This window comes from Chrysochloris asiatica, unplaced genomic scaffold (genome assembly GCF_000296735.1).
Source record: "Chrysochloris asiatica unplaced genomic scaffold, ChrAsi1.0 scaffold00133, whole genome shotgun sequence".
NCBI classification, from domain to species: domain Eukaryota; kingdom Metazoa; phylum Chordata; class Mammalia; order Afrosoricida; family Chrysochloridae; genus Chrysochloris; species Chrysochloris asiatica.
The window spans coordinates 6,484,326-6,504,842 of record NW_006408651.1 but is presented as its reverse complement, the minus strand read 5'-3'; the positions used below and the strand labels follow the sequence as shown (position 1 = coordinate 6,504,842).

General features: G+C 38.8%; 1 protein-coding gene across 3 annotated transcripts in view; it reads right to left on the bottom strand.

The window, feature by feature from the left end:
- The window catches only part of MARK1 (MAP/microtubule affinity-regulating kinase 1), a 182,486-nt gene extending 161,998 nt beyond the window's left edge, over nucleotides 1–20,488 (bottom strand). Inside the window, exon 1 of one of the 3 annotated variants that reach the window (XM_006869704.1) lies at nucleotides 20,011–20,488. In XM_006869704.1, coding sequence (XP_006869766.1) covers nucleotides 20,011–20,061 — 51 coding nt within the window. In that variant the 5' untranslated portion in view covers nucleotides 20,062–20,488. The remainder of the gene's footprint in view (nucleotides 1–20,010) is intronic. The other 2 variants (XM_006869702.1, XM_006869703.1) reach the window with 2 other exon arrangements.
- Nucleotides 20,489–20,517: the final 29 nt, after the last annotated feature.

The following is a 20,517-nucleotide window of genomic DNA, read 5'->3' as shown; positions in this document are numbered from 1 at the left end:
AAAAATGCATGGAAACCACTATTCCAATGGGTACAGGACCAGAAGATCATCAGTGTCCATGACCCTAAGACCAGGAGAACAAGATGGTGCCTAGCTGCCACTACCAACTACCTTGGAAGGGATAACATTAAAAGGTCCTGGATAGAGTGTGAGAAAAATGTGGAACAAATCTGAAAATAATAAAAAAGAACAGACTTAATAACATGATACAGATTGGTAGAACCCCCAAGAAAATGGCCCTTAGTCACCCCTCTGGTCTGGAAATGAATTCGCCCTCATGGTTCAATTTTCAGCCAAACAAGTCTATAAAGGGAACAATGACACTAGGGAGGTACCCATATCTTGGAATAATCAACCATCTGAGATCAAAAGGGCAGGATTTACTCAAGGACAAAGTTCAGAAAAGTTAGAAAAGGAGGTAAAGAAACAGGAAACAGAGAGAGGAAATAGGATAAGTGATGGTACATTGCAGGGATTGCAATCAGACATGAAACAAACTTTGCATGAATTGTTGAGTGGAAACTGATCTACTCTGTAGCCTTCACCTAATTCACAACAAAGAGTTTGTAAAAAGAGAAAAAGCAAATCCATTGTCACATGAATTTTGACTCATAGTCAACCCCAAAGAACAGAGCAGACCTGGCCCATAGGGTTGGCAAGGTTGTAATCTTTACAGAAGCAGACTGCCACATCTTTCTCCTCTGGAGCAGCTGGTGGATTTGAACCACTGGCCTTTTATAGTTACCAGCTGAGTATTAACTACTATACTATCAGGTACCTTAGATACTCCCCTAAATTTTAAAACACTTCTCTGTAAGGGCTTTTGGCCCTGCTTGTCAGGTGACATTGCAAGACAAAGCAGCTGAGTCCTCAGGGAATAGGGGGGAAAAATCTGCCTAAATTATCTAAAAATATGACATTAAATATTTTTTGAACTTCCTAATTAATTTACTCCCACAGTACACAACTTTATAGAAAACTCATGCCAGAAACAACAATGGACATTTACTCTTTAAATCACTGGAATTAACATTCAAGTATTCAAAACTTTACTCCAAAATCATCAGCTCAATTATATTTAGTAAATCTAACAAAATTCAGCAATCGTTCCCTAATATGCTCTAATATTAACTTATATGTCAATAAACTTTCTAACATTCTTAAATTTTAACTGATGGCTTTAACTTATAAACACAAACATGTTGTTGTTAGGTGCCATCAAGTTGGTATCAACTCATAGCGACCCTATGCACAACAGAACGAAACAGTGCCTGGCCCTGGGCCATGATTGAGCCCACTGATGCTGCCACCTTGCCAATCTATCTCACCAGGGGTCTTATTCTTTTTCTCTGACCTTACCAAACATGACATCCTTCTCCAGTGACCAGTCCCTCCTGACAATATGTCTGAAGTATTAGAGAAGAAGTCTGGTTATCCTGGCTTCCAAAAAGAATTCTGGCTGTACTTCATCCAACACAGATTGGTTTGTTCTTTTAGCAGTCCATGTTTCTTTCAATATTCTCCTCCAACACCATAGCTCAAATGCCTCAATTCTTCTACAGTCTTCCTTATTCACTGTCCAACTATCACATGCATATGAAGTTACTGAAAACACCATGGCTTGAGTCAGGTGCACCTTAGTCCACGAACTGACATCTTTGCTCTTCAATACTTTAAAAAGGTCTTGAGCAGCAGTTTTCCCTAATGCAATACGTCATTTGACTTTTTTGACTACTGCTTCCATGAGGACTGATGGTTGATCCAAGAAATAGTCTTTGACAACTTCAATCTTTTCTCCATTGGTAAGAGTGTGTTTATTGGTCCAGTGGTGAGGATTTTTGTTTTCTTTGTAATGAGTTGTAATCCATACCGAAGGCTGTGCTCTTTGATCTTCATCAGTAAATGTTTTACGTTCTCTTCACTTTCAGCAAGCAAGGTTGTATCCTCTGCATATCACAGGTTGTTAATGAGTCTTCCTCCAATCCTGATGCCACGTTCTTCTACATATAACCCATCTTCTCGGATTATTTGCTCAGCATACAGGTTGAATAAGTATGGTGAAAGAATACAACCTTGTCACACATCCTTCCTAATTTTTAACCATTTGTTGTTCCCTTGTTCTGTTCAAACAACTGCCTCTTGGTCTATGTATAGATTCCTCATGAGCACAATTAAGTGTTCTGGAATACTCATATTTCACAATGTTGTTCATAGCTTGTCATGATTCACATAATTGAAAGTCTTTCCATAGTCCATAAAGCACAGTTAAACATCTTTCTGGTATTTTCTGCGTTCAGCCAATATCCATCTGACGTCAGCAATGATATACCACGTTTCACGTCCTCTTCTGAACTCGGCTTGAACCTCTAGATGTTCTCTGTCAATATATGCTTGCGGCCATTTCTGTATTACCTTCAGTAAAGGTAATTTACTCACATGGAATATCAAAGATATTGTCTGATGATATCTGCATTCCGTTGAGTCACCTCTCTTTGGAATGGGTACAAATACGGATCTCTTCCAATCATTTGGCCAGATAGCTGTCTTCCAAATTTCTTGGCATAGATGAGTTAATGCCTCCAGTGCCACCTTACTTTCTTGAAAGATTTCAATTTATATTCCATTAATTCCTGGTGCCTTGTTCTTTGTCAATGCCTTCAATGCACCCTGGACTTCTTCCTTCAGGATCACTGGCTTTTGATCTCATGTTACCTCTTGAAATGGCTGAACACTGACCATTTCCTTTTGGCACAGTTACTGTGTATTCCTTCCATCTTCTTCTGATACTTTCTGTATCATTCAATAATTTGCCCAGAGAATCTTTCAACAACACAAGTCAAGCCTTGAATTTGTTGTTCAATTCCCTCAGCTTGAGAAATGCTAAGCAAGTTCTTCCCTTTTGGTTTTCTAACTCCAGGTTTTTGCACATTATGATAAAATATTTGACTTTTGTCTTCTTGCGCTGATCTTTGAAATTTTCTGTTCAGCTCTTGTACCTCCTCATTTCTTCCATTTGCTTTAGCATCTCTACATTGAACAGCAAGTTTCAGAGTCTCTTCTAACATCCATTTTGGTCTTTTCCGTCTTTCTTGTCTTTTTAATGACCTTCTGCCTTCTTCCTGTATGATGTTCTTGATGTCATCCCACAACTCTTCTGGTTTTCGGTCTTTAGTATCTAATGTGTTAAATCTGTTTTTCAGATGATCTCTAAATTCCGATGGGATATAGTCAAGATCATATTTTGGCTCTTGTAGACTTGGACTTGTTTACATTTTCTTCAGCTTCCGTCTGAATTTGCATTTGAGCAACTGATGGTATTTTCCACAATCTGCTCCTGACCTTGCTTTAGATGATTATATGGAACTTTCCCACTGTCTCTTTCCACAGACATACTCAATTTCATTTCTGCAGATTTCTGCAGATTCCATTTGGTGAGGTCCATGTATATAATCATCTTTTATATTGTTTTAAAAAGGTATTTGAAATGAACAACCATTGTTCTTTCAAAATTTTATCATGTGATCTCCAACATCATTTCTACCACCATAGCCATATTTTCCAACTACTGCTCGTTCCTCTTTGTTTCCAACCTTTGCATTCCAATCACCAGTGATTATCAATACATCTTGAAATACAAACATAAAGGAAACAGCTCAGAAGTTAAGAAATAACCAGAATTAAAAATGAAAATATTTCATTTCTATAGTACCAAAAGAGAATGAATAAATCTTAAATATATATTTCATAAGCATCCACTGAATAGATACTGTGTGCACAGCACTGGCTAAAGACTTTGGTGAGGGGGAACTTTTTGCAGGGATAACTGCCATATCCTTGCTGTTTTTAATCCAACACAACAAGAGATTCCACAAACTTCTGAACACCTATTATGCCAGTCACTGTTTCAAGATTGATACAGGATCAACATTAAGATGGCTGACCCTCTCAAGGAGTTTGCACCAGTATGCGTGAGACAAGGTACAGTTTAAAAACAAACCTTGAATAAGTAGAATTGGTAAAGTGATTTTCAGTTCTGGCAGAATGAGGACAGAGTCTCCTCCTTGACATACTTTGCCCTCTCTTGTTTGTACCTCATCCTGGTAAAGTAAGTAGAAGGAAAAGATAGAGGTGCAGAGCCAAGCTTCTAGGAACTTCCACTATCCAAAGGTTTCCTCCATAGTATGTTCTTTGGGCCTTGTTACTGAGTGGGTTCCAATGGTGGGTTTAAACTGCCAACCTTGTGGTTGTCCAGTGCCTATCCTAGAGTGCCACATCAGGAAGATAAGAATTCACTGAAAAATCAATTCCCCAGGTTTCAGTAAGTGACCACTGGTACTTACGATATTTACACAGTGAACAGAAAGAAGATAGAGTTGCCAGTGAGATCAATGGCATGATTTGGTAGTGTGTTAGTAAGTCAATAAATAATTTCTTTGGAGAAGAGTCCCTAAGACAGTTTGCAGGTAAGTAGTAAATGAATTGTACTGAGAAGTGGCATCAGGAAGAAAGTGACTTATCCAAGACAACTAGCTAATGACTCACTGTCACAGGACTTTATAATTTCTATGTCTGGATTCCTTTCATTGTAACAAACATATTGGAGACTTTCTTTAAATAACAATGATACCAATCTTAAAATAACTGAATTTAAGAGAAATTGATAAAAAATACAAATCTCAATAAAATTACAGCAGCCACTAAGCTACCTTCCTCCTTGGATCAAATGTATTCACCACTGATGAAAAATCACTAAGATTTTAACCACATCACTTTAGTTGTTGTTAAGTACCATCGAGCTGATTCTGAATCGTAGTGTCTGTGTATGGGGTTTCTGAGGTTTTATGTCTTTGCAGGACCAGAAAGTCTCATTTCTTGTTGTTGTAAGTGCCATATTAATGGGTAATAAATTACCAATTCTAGTATTTACTAAACCCTTCTTCTAGCCCCTTTCTATCATCCTATTCTTCTCTCTTAAATCTAGAGCACCAACATCCTGGTCTATTAAATGATTTTTTATGGCTATTACAGACTTCTCTATTCCTGGAGTCCCTAGTGTGGCACTGCAGGAAAATGCACTGGACCGCAAGGTCGGTTTGAACTCCAAGTTCAAACTCACCAGACGTTCCTTGAAAACTCTATACAGGGTCACTTGAGTCAGAACGAACTAGGTAGCACTTAAAAACAACAACCTTATTCCTAATTGCAAGGTTGATACAGGATAAGTGTATGGAATTTCACTATGAAATGTGAGTTTTTTCATAATTTGTACTGGTATTTTCCCCTGTCTCAAAATTAAGATTTTTGTGTGTTTTTTTTATAAGTAGTATATTGAAAGTTATTTCATGAACCGTGGGAAAACAGCCCACTAAATTTTAAAGCTAGAATGTTTTTAAAACATGCACACTCATAAAAAAACAAAACAACGTCAGTGCCTTTGGGTCAATCTTGACTCATAGGAACCCTGTAGGACAGATGAAAACTGCCCCAAAGTAAGGGTTTCCAAGGCTGTACTCCATTCAGAAGCAGACTGCCACATCTTTCTCCCGCAGACAGGCTACAGGGTTCAAACCACAGATCTTTCTGTTAGCAGCCAAGAGCCTAATCACCAAGCCACACGGGCCTGCTTGAAACACAAACATGCAGAATACAAATCAAATCATGTTATCCATCTTTCAAGGGTTACCACTGCCTACAGGACCAGTTCCTGCTACAACATGCAAAGCCCTGCTACTTTCCAGTTCCTATCTCTCAGAAAATGCTGCCCTTCCCTGTGCCCCAGAGCCTCTTCTCTTAACTTCACCATTATCCTTCAGTCCAATCTCTTCTTCCTCTACCAACTCAACTTTCCACAGACTCATTTGGTAAAGGAGTACTTACCTTTCTAGCCTCTGTTCAAAGGCTCTGAACCTTGAGCACCCCCTCCTACTTCTCCTTCTTTATTCTGTGTTCTCATCATTTGGAGGGCAAGGGGCACTAGCTTTCTACTGCACTGGTTTCTCTCTATGTGTATCTCCCTCTCTGGGTTTTGAGTCACTCCAGATTCCCTTAACTGTATCTGCCTAGTGTCTTCAACTGAGATGAAGCAAATAGAAAAGTACACCCTCTTTAAAAATTGTGAAGCCATACAAGCAAGTAGTCTCTAAATTGTGTTTGTATGTAAATCAGAGCTGTTAGATAACAACTGTTAGTCAAAAGTTCATCTTAGTATATACTTAGAAACATTAAAGAAAAACTTCCAGATACACTAAGATTATTTTAACAATAATAACAATAATAATGTTTTGATGCACACTGCAAAGAAACATTTGTTATCATGCACCATTGTTCATACCCAAATTTTTAATATAATAGGCTTCACCAGGTCCTCAGAAACGCTACACAGCAGGGTCACTATGAGTCAGTATCAACTTCATGGCACCTAACAACAACAACCAGGTTAGAGCTGGACTTTCATTACCCTGTATAAACGTGTCACCATATCCTTTACAAATAATTCACTAACATTTTAGACTTTTTATCAGCTTGTGATCTGTTTAATAGGACCTGAATTTCACTAATACAGTGGTCAAACAGCATTAAATACTTCTGTGGAAGAAAGATTCTGCTTATAACCAAAGGCACCATATGGTAAATGCCTTCTCTGCTGCTACTCTCCCTTTCCCCCATTTAGTTAACCAAATAAAGTTGAGAGAAGGAATTCCTTTTTCTATTTCAACACCTCAAAGTGTCAGAAACATATACCTTATTAACTCCAAATCAGACACTTCCCAGGTATTTTTCTATGAGGCCAACACTTAGGGAATATGGGTTAGGAGCCACCTGAAGAACCACTTTCCCAAGTAGTTTATAAATACACTATCTTTATGAATATGGGGGGGGGGGGGCGGAGGGAAGATGCCCAATATTATGCTACTCAATGGAAAATGCAAATAAGTATTGTTGGAAGTAATCCCTGGCCTCAATGTATTTTCAATTTAGTTAAAAGAAAATTATACAGGTAACAATTAGCAAACAGTGCTAAACTCAACATTTATGTTAAAAATTCAATAGATGGGTTAACAACAATTTAAATAAGACTGAAGAGATTAGTGAACTGCAAGATGGCCATTGTTGTTAAGTGTCATCTATTCATGTCAACATGTTGTTGTGAAGTGCCACAGTGGAGTCGGTTTCGACTCATAGAGACCCTGTACAGGGTTTCTGAGGCTGTAAATCTTTAAGGGAGCAGAAAGCTTCATCTTTCTCCGGCTGAGCAGCCGGTAGTTTCGAACTGCTGACACTGAGATTAGCAGCCCGATTTGTAACCACTATGCTACCAGAGCTCCAAGATAGAGTTAATCAAATTACATGAACTTTAAATCAAATACCCCAACCTTTAATATTTTTAAGCATAGATTCCTACAGGAATACTAACTTATAAATTACATATGTAGTACTTTACTGATAGAGTATACACATTAAAAAACAATACAAAGAACAGGAACATTAATTTTTGATGGTACAAACTTTCCAGTGAAACGTAAAATATTATGCACTGTAAATGAATGTTTCTTGATTCTTTTAAATCTCGGCTTAACCATTTGCAATACAGAAACATTAGGGAATGATTGTAAATTCAGTTTACACTGACACATGACTTCAATGACTATCCATGAATAAAGTATTTAATGCAAATGGAATATCATTATTAATTATGAAGCTCATATTTCAATATACCTACTAATTATGCAAAGATTTTTTATGAAAGTTCTTGTTACACTTCACCTGCCATGATGACAATAAAGTTACGCCAAAAACTAACCATTTTAATAATCCTAACAAATGGTTCAAAATCTATCTAGGATTAATAAACAGTTTAGAAAATTATGCATATTTTTAAGTGCACAGACTTGAAAGTTTTAGAAAAGGCTCATAGGAGAAGAATTCTAAAAGTTCATATAAAAATTCCATTATCTTTTTTCTCTCCATTTTTCCACAAACATTTTGAAACCTCCTCATAAGGTTCTCAAACTCCTAGTCTGGCAATGTAGGATCAGCACGGGACTGTGAACCACAAGGTAGCAATTCAGACCCACAATTTATTCCTGGGAAACCCTATACAAAATCGCTGCAAGTCATAACTGACTAGATGGCACTTAACAACATCAAATAAAACATTTTTTAAATGTACTGGTGAACTCAAACAAAGCAAGAAAAATATCCAAACAAAACAAACTGAAACACCAGCGAAACATTATCAAATGTCAGGGTGCCCTGGGATTGAATACAAACCTTGGATCCACCAGACAGTGGGAAAGTTGAACATACAACTCCTTCATTGAACTGGGATCCCTAAAGGGAACTAAGTGTCCCAGCCAGTAGAAGTTCCCAGCACTGGAACACAAACCCTCTCTAGAGGACATTAGCCTCAATTGAGAACCCCAGGTTTCACACAAATAAAAATCCAAAAAGTATGAGCTCACCATCAAAGTCTAGCAAGTACAAAAAGAAGCAAGCCACAGTAAATGAGAATCAGCAAACAACAAACTTAAAACCCCAGGAACTTCAGATAATGGAATTATCATATATAGGACACAAATAAACACACATTAAATTTTGTAGGAAATTAAGATGAAATCACAAAAATAAACAAGGTCCAACAGACTATAAAAAATGCCACGTTTGTTTGAGGAAAAATTTTAGAACTTTTAAGGAATAAAAAACAGAATCGATTGAAATTAAAACCTCAACAGCTGGATTAACAATTTAAATAAAGCTGAAGAGATTAGTGAACTGCAAGACAGAGCCAAGCAAATTACATAAATATAATCAACACCAAAATAGGAGTCAGCAGTAAAGTTGGAGAAAGAAATGAGTGAAATTTAAAGCATAAGGATGGATATAAGAATGAGAAAGATTAACAATGTATCGAACCAGAGTACCAGAAAGAAAGAGAGAACAGAAGTAAGGCCATATTCAAGAAGATGAACTTTTCCAGAACTGATGAAAGCTATAAACTCCCAGAAGATAAACTACACAGTTTATAGTGCAGAGAGACAATGACATGGGAGAAATGAATGAACGTTAAGGTAGAAGGAAGAGTTAAGGTCTAACATAATCGAATTGAGTTCCAAAAGGAAACATTAGTGGGGCCAGAAGCAAGATAACATTCAAAGAGGTGACAGTTGATATGGATGCAGAACTGATGAAAAATATGAATTCACAGGCATAGGAAGCATACAGAATAGAAATCCATACCTAACTATACTGTAATGAAACGGGAGACACCAAAGGCAAAAACTCTCGAAATGGACAGAAAGGATGATCTTCCAACTAAGAGATGACTTCTGAATGAGAGAAAAAAGGATCAGTAGACAATGGACTATACTTTCTTCTGAGGAATGAAGGAAAATTACTATCTACCTAGAATTTCAGAATGAATAAAACTATTTCTCGAGAGTAAGGGCAAAACACAGATATTTTTCAAATTAAAAAAAATAATAAAATTGACTGACAACCCTTCTCCAAAAGAATGTCTAAAGATGTTCACACACACACAAAAAGAAAATGACCCCAAAGGGAATGAAGATTTTAAAAGTGAAAGAAAACCTGAAATTTTTAATTATGTGGCTAGTTCTAAACAACGTAGTCTTCAAAAACACAAAAACAGAAGATTAAATAATAGTATGTGTGTCCAAAGAGAAGTACTAAAAGTTTTAAATGTAGCTTTCTATACCAACAGATTATTCTAAACCTTCACTTTGGAGACCACTGGTACAGAGGCAGGTAGTTGAGCACAGGTATTCAGCTATAGCAAATGGCAATGTTAGCTATAATTCAGAAATCTTCTAAACAATATGAACTAGTCTTAAAAGATTTGAAAATAGTGGGTAAGGGGTAAAGAGGAACATTTTCTAAAACAAAACACACCTTCAAAATGCAATAGAGAAATAGTGAAGAATGTCAGAGATTTGTTATAACCTTGGATGGGTCAATTTCCTTTGTCTCTGAAGGCTTAAGTTTCTTAGGTTACAATATGTGATTTCTACTTTTCCCAAAGTCACTGTATAGTTTGAGGATAAATTCAAAATGAGACTGTTACTGCTGTACTCATCTCCTATATACTACTAATAGTTCTCAGGCTGGTCCTAGGTGACAGGGAATGAAAGAAGACCAGCCCTCAGAACTCAGTCCAGGGAACAGATAAGTTCAGCCAGCAATCAGAGTACAATGCAATAGGTATGCACAGACTATACAGCAAACACAAGGGTAGTGGCAAAGCTTCCTCTGGCCTTTTCACAGAATTGATGGCTACCTAGTTACATTAAATATTTTTAACAGTCATCTCAGTAAATTTTAGATCAATCAAACAAATCACCATTAGAGTAATGTTTCCTAAAGACATCCAAATAAATTTAACCAAATTTAATTGTAAAACATCCCAACGAGTAGCCTAGTTTTTGTTGTTGTTGTTGTTTTTTAACACAAATCAAAACATCACTTCGGAAGGCTTCTTGTTGGTTGCCATTAAGCCCCGCCTGGCCTGTAGTGACTCTGTGTTTGCAGAAGTGCTTTCAAGGCTTTCAGAAGCAGAATATAGGCCTTACTGCTGAGGTCCTGCTGCTGGGGTTTGAACTGCCAAGCACTCATTTGCTTGTTGAGTGCTTAACCATTTATACCATCCAGGACTCCTTACACAAAGCTAATTCTGATCCATTTAATTAAGTGTATACTGATTTAAAAATTAGCGTAACCAGAATTTTTCTAAAACATTAAAAAAAATAAGTTTTGTTTGTTTGTTTGTTTTTTGCTTCACTGAAAAGGACAGAAGGCTAAAGTTAACGTATATGTCTATGCTAGAATTATCAAAGTATAAAGTAAAAACAGGAAAAGAGAAACAATGCCAACACTCATTTTTCTAATCCTACTTTTTACAACCTAAAATCAAATATCATTTTGTATAAATTATTTCTATTACCTACAATATGTCTTTTTTACTTCACTATGAATGAGGCTCTCTGTAAGCGTAGTGGTTACAAGTCGGGTTGCTAACCTCAAGGTCAGCAGTTTGAAACTACCAGCCATTACACAAGAGAAAGATGAGGCTTTCTGCTCCTGTAAAGGTTTACAGCCTTGGAAACCCTGTATAGGCTCGCTATGAGTCAGAACCAACTCCACGGCATACCACCACCACTACCATGAATGAAGCTCACCACTCATGTGTCAGTCTGCCATATTATGGTGGCTTGCACGTTGCTGTAATGCTAGAAGTTATGCCACCAGTATTTCAAATATAAGCAAGATCACCAATGGTAGACAGGTTTCAGAGGGGCATTCAAACTAAAACACACTAGGAAATAGAACCAGACGATCTCCTCATAAAACTAACTGTTGTTGTTTTTAAGTCGAGTCGATTCTGACCCATAGCAAACCTTTATAGGGTTTCTAAGGAGCAGCTGATGAGCTTGAAGCGCCGACCTTGCAGTTCAAACAGCTTTGCAGTCTGGAGCATTAACCCACAGCACCACACCAGGACTCCTATAAAACCACTAGGCAGTGAAAATCTTATGGGTAGCAGCAAACCATTGATGTAGTGCTAGTAGATGAACCCGTAAGGTTAGAAGGCACTCAAAATACAATGAGGGAAAAGCAGCCTCTTCAAAGTAGTGGTGGTAGTGTGCCATGGAATCGCTGCCAAATCATAGCAAACCTGTTTCTGAGGCTATAAAACTTTTAAGGCACAGAAAGCTTCATTTTTCTCCCATGGAACAACAAAGCAGAGAAAACTTTAATGATGAGGATGAAATAAAAGCTTTAGGAACCTTCATTAGTTTGACTTAGAATAAGAATAAACAGATGTAAATATCCATTAATAATTATAATGTAGAATGTAAGAAATATGAATCTTGGAAAATGAGAAACTGTCAAAAATGAAATGAAACACAAAGAGATCAATATTCTAAGCATTGGTGAGCTGAAATGGATTAGTATTGATCATTTCAAATCTAACAATGATAAAGTGTACTACGTCAGGAATGACAAATTGAAGGGGAATGGCGTCATATTCATTGTCCAAAAGAACAGTTCAAGATCTATACTGAAGTACATTGTCAATGGTAGTCTAACATTCATATGCCTACAAGGAAGATCAGGAGCATGTTGACTCTGTAGGATAAGCACTGGACTATACACCACAAGGTCAGCAGTTTGGCCCACCAGCTGCTCCACAGGAAAAAGATGAGGCTTTCTGCTCCTGCAAAGATTTAGTCTCAGAAATCTTATACAGGGTTGCTGAGTCAGAACTGACTGGGCAGCACTTAACAACAACAAGGAAGAACAGTTAATACAAATGTTATTCAAATTTACACACCAACTACTAATGTGAAAAATGAAGTCATTGATTTTTTATCAACTTCTGCAGTCTGAAATTTGATCAACCACACAATCAAGATACACCCATAATTACTGGTGACTAGAATATGGAAGTTGGAAATAAAGAAGAATCAACAGTAAGAAAAGATGGCCTTGGCGATAGAAACTACACAGGAAATTATATGATAGCATCTTGCAAGACCAAATACCTTTTTTCAACAACATAAAGGGTGACTCTACTCATGGAGCTAGCCAAATAGAATACACAGGAATCAAACTGATTATATCTGTGGAAGAAGATTATAGAAAGGCTCAGTATAATCAGTCAAAATAAGGTTAGGAGCCAACTGAGGAAAAGACCATCATCTACTCAGATGCCAGTTCAAGGTGAAACTGAAGAAAATTGCAACAAGTCTATGAGAGACAAAGTAGAACCTCAAGTATATTCCATTTAAGTTTAGAGAACATCTCAAGAATAGATCTGACTCATGGAACATGCTGATGTGGCGCTGTAGGATAAGCAATGGACTGCTAACCATAAGGTTGGTAGTTCAAACCCACCTGCCACTCCTTGGAAACCCTAAACAGGGTCACTATGAGTTGGAACTGACTCAACAGCACTTAACAACAAAAACATGGAACAACAATGGCTGATGAGGAGTTGTGGGATATCATCACAGACATCCTGTATGAAAAGAGTAAAAAGTCATTAAAAAGAATAGACCAAAATGGAAGTCAGAAGAGACTCTAAAATTTGCTCTTGAATATAGAATAGGTAAAGGTTGGCAGTTCAAGATCACCAACTACTCCTTGAAAATCCCATACAGGGTCGCTATGGGTCAGAATCGACTCAATGGCACTTAACAACAACAACAAAGCTAAAAGAAGAAATAAGGAAATAAAAGAGCTGAACAAAAAATTTCAAAGGGGGGTAGAGGGCACTTGAGAAGACTAAGTCAAGTATTATAATGAAATACGCAAAGACATTGCTAAAAGCCAAACGGAAGAACATTTCTCAAGCTGAAAAAAACTGAAGAAATATAAATTCAAGCTATAATTGCAATACTGAAGGATTCTATGGGCAAAACATTGAACACAGGAAGGATCAAAGATGGAAGGAATATACAGTCAATGCACCAAAAACAATTGGTAGCTGTTTAACCTTTTCAGAAGGTAATATAAGATCAAGAACTTATAGCAGTGAAGGAAGAAGTCCAAGCTGCTCTGAAAGCATTGGCCAAAAACAGTCTCCAGGATCTTAGGAGCTACCAATTGAGATGTTTCAACAAACAGAAGCAAGGTTGGATGCGCTCACTGGTCTATGTCATGAAATGTGGACGGCAGCTCCATCTGGAAGAGAGCCATATTTGTGCCGATTCCAAAGAAAGCTCTTCCAACAAAATACAGAGAATATCAAACACTATCATTAATATGACAGACAAGTAAAGTTTTGCTAGATAATTAAAAAATGGTTGCTGTAGTACACCAACTAGAAAGTCAGGTCAAATTTAGAAGAGAACGTGGAATAAAGGATATCATTGCTGGTATAAGGTGGCTATTGGTCAAAAGCACAGAATACCAGAAAGATGCTTACTGTTTTTTCCTTGCTTTTCCAAAGTTTTTTTTTTTTTTGGTTCTTACCAATTTTTGGTTACCTTTTTAAAAAATGGAAATTCTAGAACAACTGTGCTCCTGCAGAACCTGTATATAGACCAAGAGGCAGTCATTCATATAGAACAAGGGATGCTGCATGGTTTAAAATCAAGAAAAGTGTGAGCTGGGTATATAATCCCAGCTGTGCTATATGAAGAACTTGGCATCAGGATTGGAAGAAGGTTCTTTAACAACCTGCAATATACAGATGACACAACCTTGTTTACTAAAAGTGAAGAGGACTTGAAGCACTTACTAGTGTAGAGAAAAGACTACAGGCTTTAGTATGGACCAAACCTCAGCATAAAGAAAACAAAAACCTCACAATGGAACCAATTAATAATATTATAATAAATGGAGAAAAATCTCTAGGGGTTGTCAAGAATTGCATTTTATTGGACTCACAATCAGTGCTCATGGAAGTAGCAATCAAGAAATCCAATGACTTTATATTAGTGAAATCTGCTACAAAAGACCCCTTTAAAGTTGTTAAAAAGCAAAGTCACTTTGAAGACTAAAGTATACCTGACTCACACACCATTGCATTTTCAATTGCCTCATCTGCATGTGTAAATTGGATAATGAATAAAGTAGACCAGAGAAGAATGAATCCATTTGAATTACAGTTTTGGCAAAGAATATTGAAATGACCATACACTGCCAGAGAACAAGGAAGAAAGATGAGGCCTTCTGTTCCCACAAAGATTTTTACAGTCTTGGAAACCCTATAAGGGTCACTATGAGTAAGATTCAACTCAAGAGCAGTGGTGAGAATGAGAACCAGAGAACAAACAAATCTGTCTTGAAAGGCATACAGTCAGCCAGAATGCTCCTTGGAAGAAAGGATGGTGAGACTTCATCTCACATGTATTTCGGACATATGGTCAGGAGGGACCAGTCCCTGAAGAATGACATCATGCTTGGTAAAGTAGAGGATTAGCAAAAAAGAGGAAGAACCTCAAGGAGAATAGACAATGCCTGCAACAATAGGCTCAAACAAAACAACAATCTTGAAGATGGTTCAGGACCAGGCAATGTTTCGTTCTGTTATATGGAGGGTTGCTATGAGTTTAAGTTGACTGGACAGGACCTAACCACTATACAACATCAAGTATTTATCACCTGAAAAGTTAATCATTAGTTGTTTTGTTGTAGTAAACCATGTGTGAAGCCTATTAACGGAGCACTCGAACCCTGACATGGTGCAGTAGGATAAACACTTGACTGGAAACCACAAGGTCAACAGTTCAAATCCTCCAACCACTCTTGGAAACCCTATAAAGGGTTACTATGAGCGGAACCAACTTGATGGCATACAACAATAACAATAGTAAACAGTATACACACGAATCCTTCATTTAAGAAAATCATTCCTTAAAAAAGAAATGCAGAATGTTCTCAAAGAAAAGTAATTTTCTCACTGAATTATATACTGTTGTTAGTTGTTGCTGCTGCTGTTGTTGTTAAGTGCCACTGAGTCGATTCCAACTCATAAAGACCCTTTCTGAGGAGTGGATGGTAGGTTTGTACTGTCAATCTTGTGTTTAGTAGTCCAGTATTTATTCTACAGCACCATACCAGGTCTCCAAACTTTATACTTGTTATTATTAGGTGCTGTTGAGCCGATTTCAACTCACAGCAATCCCATGTACAACAGAACAAAACATCACCATGTCTTGCGCCACCCTCACAATTATAACACATGAGATGAGCCCATTGCTTCTACCATGGTGCCAACTCAACTCGTTGGGGTTCTTCCTTGTTTTTGCTGACCCTCCACTTTACCAAGCATAATGTCCTTCTCCAGGGACCAGTTCTCTCCTAATAATATGTCCAAAGTGTGAGATATGAAGTCTTACTATCCTGGCTTCTAAAGAGCATTCTGGCTGTGTGTCTTCCAACACAGATTTGTTTGTTCTTCTGGCAATCCCTGGTACTTTCAATATTCTTCTCCAACACCATAACTCAAATGCATCAATTCTTCTATTGTCTTCCTTATTCATTGTCCAACTTTCACATGTACATGAGCTGACTGAAAATACCATGTCTTGGATCAGGCACACCTTAGTGCTCTTGAGTACTTTTAAAGAGGTCTTGTGCAGCAGAGTACATAAATACATACTACTTTGTTGTTGTGAAGTGCTGTCGAGTCGGTTCCCACCCATAGCGACCCTGTACAGGGTTTCCAAGGAGCAGCTGGTGAACTTGAACCGCCGACCTTGCAGTTCAAACGGCTTTGCAGTCTGGTGCATTAACCCACAGTGCCACACCAGGACTCCATTTCTACTAGTAGTGTATAAAAGATCAGTACAATAACATTTCTCTTTGGAATTTTTAATTTATCTTCAACAAACACATACATTAGTGACACTGGGAAGGGTAGTTGTTATTTGCTGCCTTGAAGTTGGCAGCCCCTGTCCATAACAGAATGACCCACTGCCTGGTTCTGTGCCATCCCATGATCCAATCACAGGTCAAAAATTGGGATCCACAGGGTTTTCAGTGACTTATTTTCAGAAATAGCTCAGCCTTAGTCTGGAAGCTCCAATGAATTTTTGTGAATGAAGTGTATATACCATATAATCCCAAACTCCACTGAATTTTTGTGAACAAAGAGTATATATCATATATTCCCAAGCTCCACTGAATTTTTGTGAATGAAGAGTATATATCATATATTCCCAAGGATACAAAATCCAAAATGTTTCATGTACGCTACTGAAGTTTTTGTATTAACTGCAAATGACAATAAAATAACAAGATGGTTTGTTAGAGTTCCATATTTTTTACTTTCTAAAGACAATGAATATTTGTAGTCGCTGTCTGATACTATAAAAGCATTAGAAGCTTTGCAGTCTTACAAATGTAAAATGTTCTGAAGTATTTTTTAAATGTCACTTCAATTAAAAATGACTACAAAAAATACACATTTTGACTACCACACTGGCATTAATATATTAGCTAACAAACAGGGTTGATCATTTATTTCATAAAAGAGAAGTTGTTTTGTTATTGTTAAATGCCGTCAAGTCAGTTTCAACCCATAGTGATCCTGTATAGCATTTCCAAGGAGCAGCTAGTGAGCTTGAACTGCCGACCTTTGCAGACTTTTCAATCCAGCACATTAACCCACAGTGCCACACCAGGGCTCTCACAGCGCCACACCAGGAACATCAATTAGGGAATGCTGTTATTAAGTGCCATCAAGCCGGTTCTTACTCATCCCAATCCAGGATAGGGCTTCTGAGGCTGTAAAATCTTTATGAAGCAGAAAGAGCCACAAACAGTGATATAACAGACATCACTAGTGGTCTCTTCGATAAATACCTATAATCTACAAACTAAATTAGTTCTTGCACATATTTTTTCTATTGTATGCTACTTGTTCAGAATACATTTCTCTCCTATGCACTCCTTGAAGGCCTTGTTTTAAATACCTCTACATCCTTTCCAGCTGAAATACAGAGCTGACTGCATATTTATTGATTCATTAACAACCATAACCAAAAATCAAACCCATTGACATTGATTCTGGCTCACAGTAACCCTATAAGACAAAGAAGAACTGCCCCACAGAGTTTCCAAAGCTGTAAATCTTTATGGAAGGAGACTGCCTCATCTTTCTCCTGCAGAGTGGGTTCAAACTGCTGACCTTTCTGTTAGCAGCCAAGTGTTTTAACCACTGCACCACCAAGGTTACTTAATTCACATACACAGCTATAGTATATTTTCCACTGCAAATAGGAGAAAATTATGTGGGTAAAGGAAGTTAAATGGAGGTGTATTTAAGTTTAACACAAGGACAATAAGAGACAAGACCATGAAAGTGACTTTAAAATAACATGTTCAGAGAAATCAATTTATACAGCATAATCATATTCAGAAGGTATTTGTACATTGTTTGAAATTACCACGTTATTAGTGCTTAGCAGAAAAATCCAGTTTTGGGTCTTACATCCAATGCTGCATTTTGTACTATTGTTTGATGCATATTTCTATATTGTTATCTAATATCAGCATAATGTCCCTTACTTGTACAACACAAATATGGAAAAAAGGTACACTATTCAACAAGATTCAAAAGAAAAAAATCAATGTATTTTCCCATCTCCTGTAAGCAATCATGCACAGTAATTTGCTTATAAATACAAAGGCCATCATCTTACTTTTCATTCACACCCCTGAATGACAGGAATTAATGTTTTGAGAATTCCTGTGAGAAAATTTCTTAACCAATTTGGATTTACAATCAACTATAACCCAAAATTTCACCTTGTCTCTCACCTTCTTCAATCTCTCAATCAATACTATATTTTTAAAAGACTAGTTATGATACAAATTAAATAATTTATGATGACAGTCATATACTATCTTTTACCAATTTCAATGCAAGACAGTAGAGAGGACAAAAGCAAATTCTGAAATACATTATGTGGTAGTCTAACAATAGTCTCTTACCAGAATTAATTTTCCCTTCAATATGAATGTTTCTGTTCACCCTTACTTTGCAAGGTTAAATAATGTGTTTATACCTCCTTTCTGAAGAATGGAAAGAAGGAACATTGGTGGTACAGTAGTTAAGAGCTAAGCTGCTAATAGAAAGGTTGCTGGTTTGAACCCACCAGCCCATCCACGTTAGAAAGATGTGGCAGTCAGCTTCTGTAAAGATTTACAACCTTGGAAACCCTACTGGGCAGTTCCACTCTGTCCTATCGGGTCCTTAGAGTTAGAATCCACTCAACAGCAATGAGTTATTTGTTTTGTTTTGTTTTGTTTGGGTAAAGCTTCAGAAATGAGCTTGCATCTCTTCTCTCCCATACCTCCTGTATAAGATTGCGAAGCCCCATCTTTATATTACTACCCCAATCAAGACAGTAGTACATCAAGAGCTGAAGGGCTGATGAGTTAACTAGACATCCAGAGAGCTTTGAACAGTCAACCAAAACTTACTACTCCTCTAGCTCCTTGAAACCACTCAGAAAATCAGTAAAGGTCCTATTTATATGTCATGAGAATTTTGTTTTTTTGTTTTAAGTGGAAGGGGGCAGAAAAACCCTTCCAAAAAAGAACTCACATACACACACAGACACACACGTCACACTTTTCAAAAGATGGAAATACAACTGATCTTGTTCTTTGGGTGCTCAAGTGTTTAAACAACAGGGACATCTGCATCTTGATTTAAAAAAAAAAAAAAAAAATCCTGAGGGCTCTTTGATCAAAGACACAGAAAACCCTTCCTTCAAAGAAATGTACCTTGTGACACTCCAAGAGATATTTAAAGTAAAACCTGCCCTGAATGAAAGTAAAACCTACTACTGACTTGATGAAGAAACTAACAAGCCACTGGCTCCATATGGCTTTAAAACATTTTGCTGTATCCTCAGGGCCACAGAAGCTGTTCTTTGCTATTACACTGCTCCTACCTACTAGAGTATCACAGCATTACAAACTCAGACACAAACACACATCCTTCTTCCACTCCTGTTCCTCCTATTCCAGACCTTCCACCTTTGGTGCCCACGACCCAAAATACAGACAACAATGTTACAAAAAGCAAAGTCATGGGGCAATGCAGGGAAGTGGGGGTGCTAGGGATTGAGAGATCCAGAAAAGCACGGGTGGACGAGGTAGCCAGCGGGCTAGTCTGTTTTCGTAAAACCAACATTCGGGTGGGGGATACAGAATGCAGAGGTAAAAATAAAGCAATCATAGATGCCCACTCTGCCATCTCCCGCCTCGATGCCCTCCATCACCCCATCCTCCCCTGGAGGACCACTCCCAGGGAGAGGGCGCCACTTGCCGCTGCCCCCCAGCCCCTCAAGTCTTCAGGGGAAAGCAGTCAGATGAGAGGGTATGAAGAATGGGGGCTGAGCGGTGGGCCAGGGCAATGCCAAGCTCTGGTGGAGACCCTGCCGGGGGCGGGGGACCAACCAGGCGGAGGGAGAAGCGGGGTCTAGGAAGGCTTTCGGCCGGCCGCTCCCGGGGGAGACTCTGCTTACTCACATTCTCTGTGTCCCGCTCGTTCACCGTTGGCAATGGCGTCCGGGCCGACATTTTGTGCGTGCGATGGGGTCGGGCCGGGGTCTCGCCTGCAGGGCTGAGGTGCGAGTCCCGGGGATCGGAGACGCCGGGCGCTGACGCGAGCTCAAGGCCGGCGCCGGGCCGGGCGAGCGGCTCCCGCAGGCCGCGGGGCGGTGCAACAAGCGGCCCCGGCGGGAGAGAGGGGAAAGCGGACGCGGAGGAAGAGGAGGGGGAGCCGCTTCCCGCGGCGGCGGCGCCGGGGGACGCGGGCAGGAGCGAGGGAGGGCTCCGGGCGAGGGCGGGTGCCGGGCGCGGGCCGGGAGGTGAGGCCGGCAGGATGCGGTGCCGCCCAGGGCTGGGAGGCGGGGAAGGGGAGGCGGGGGCGGTGTCGGGCCCCGTTAGGCTCCCCGGGCCATGGTTGAAGGTGAACTCGGAGCTTCAGTCACTGCTTGACTCGTCCCGGAGCCTCGGCCCTGACAGTGGCGCCCG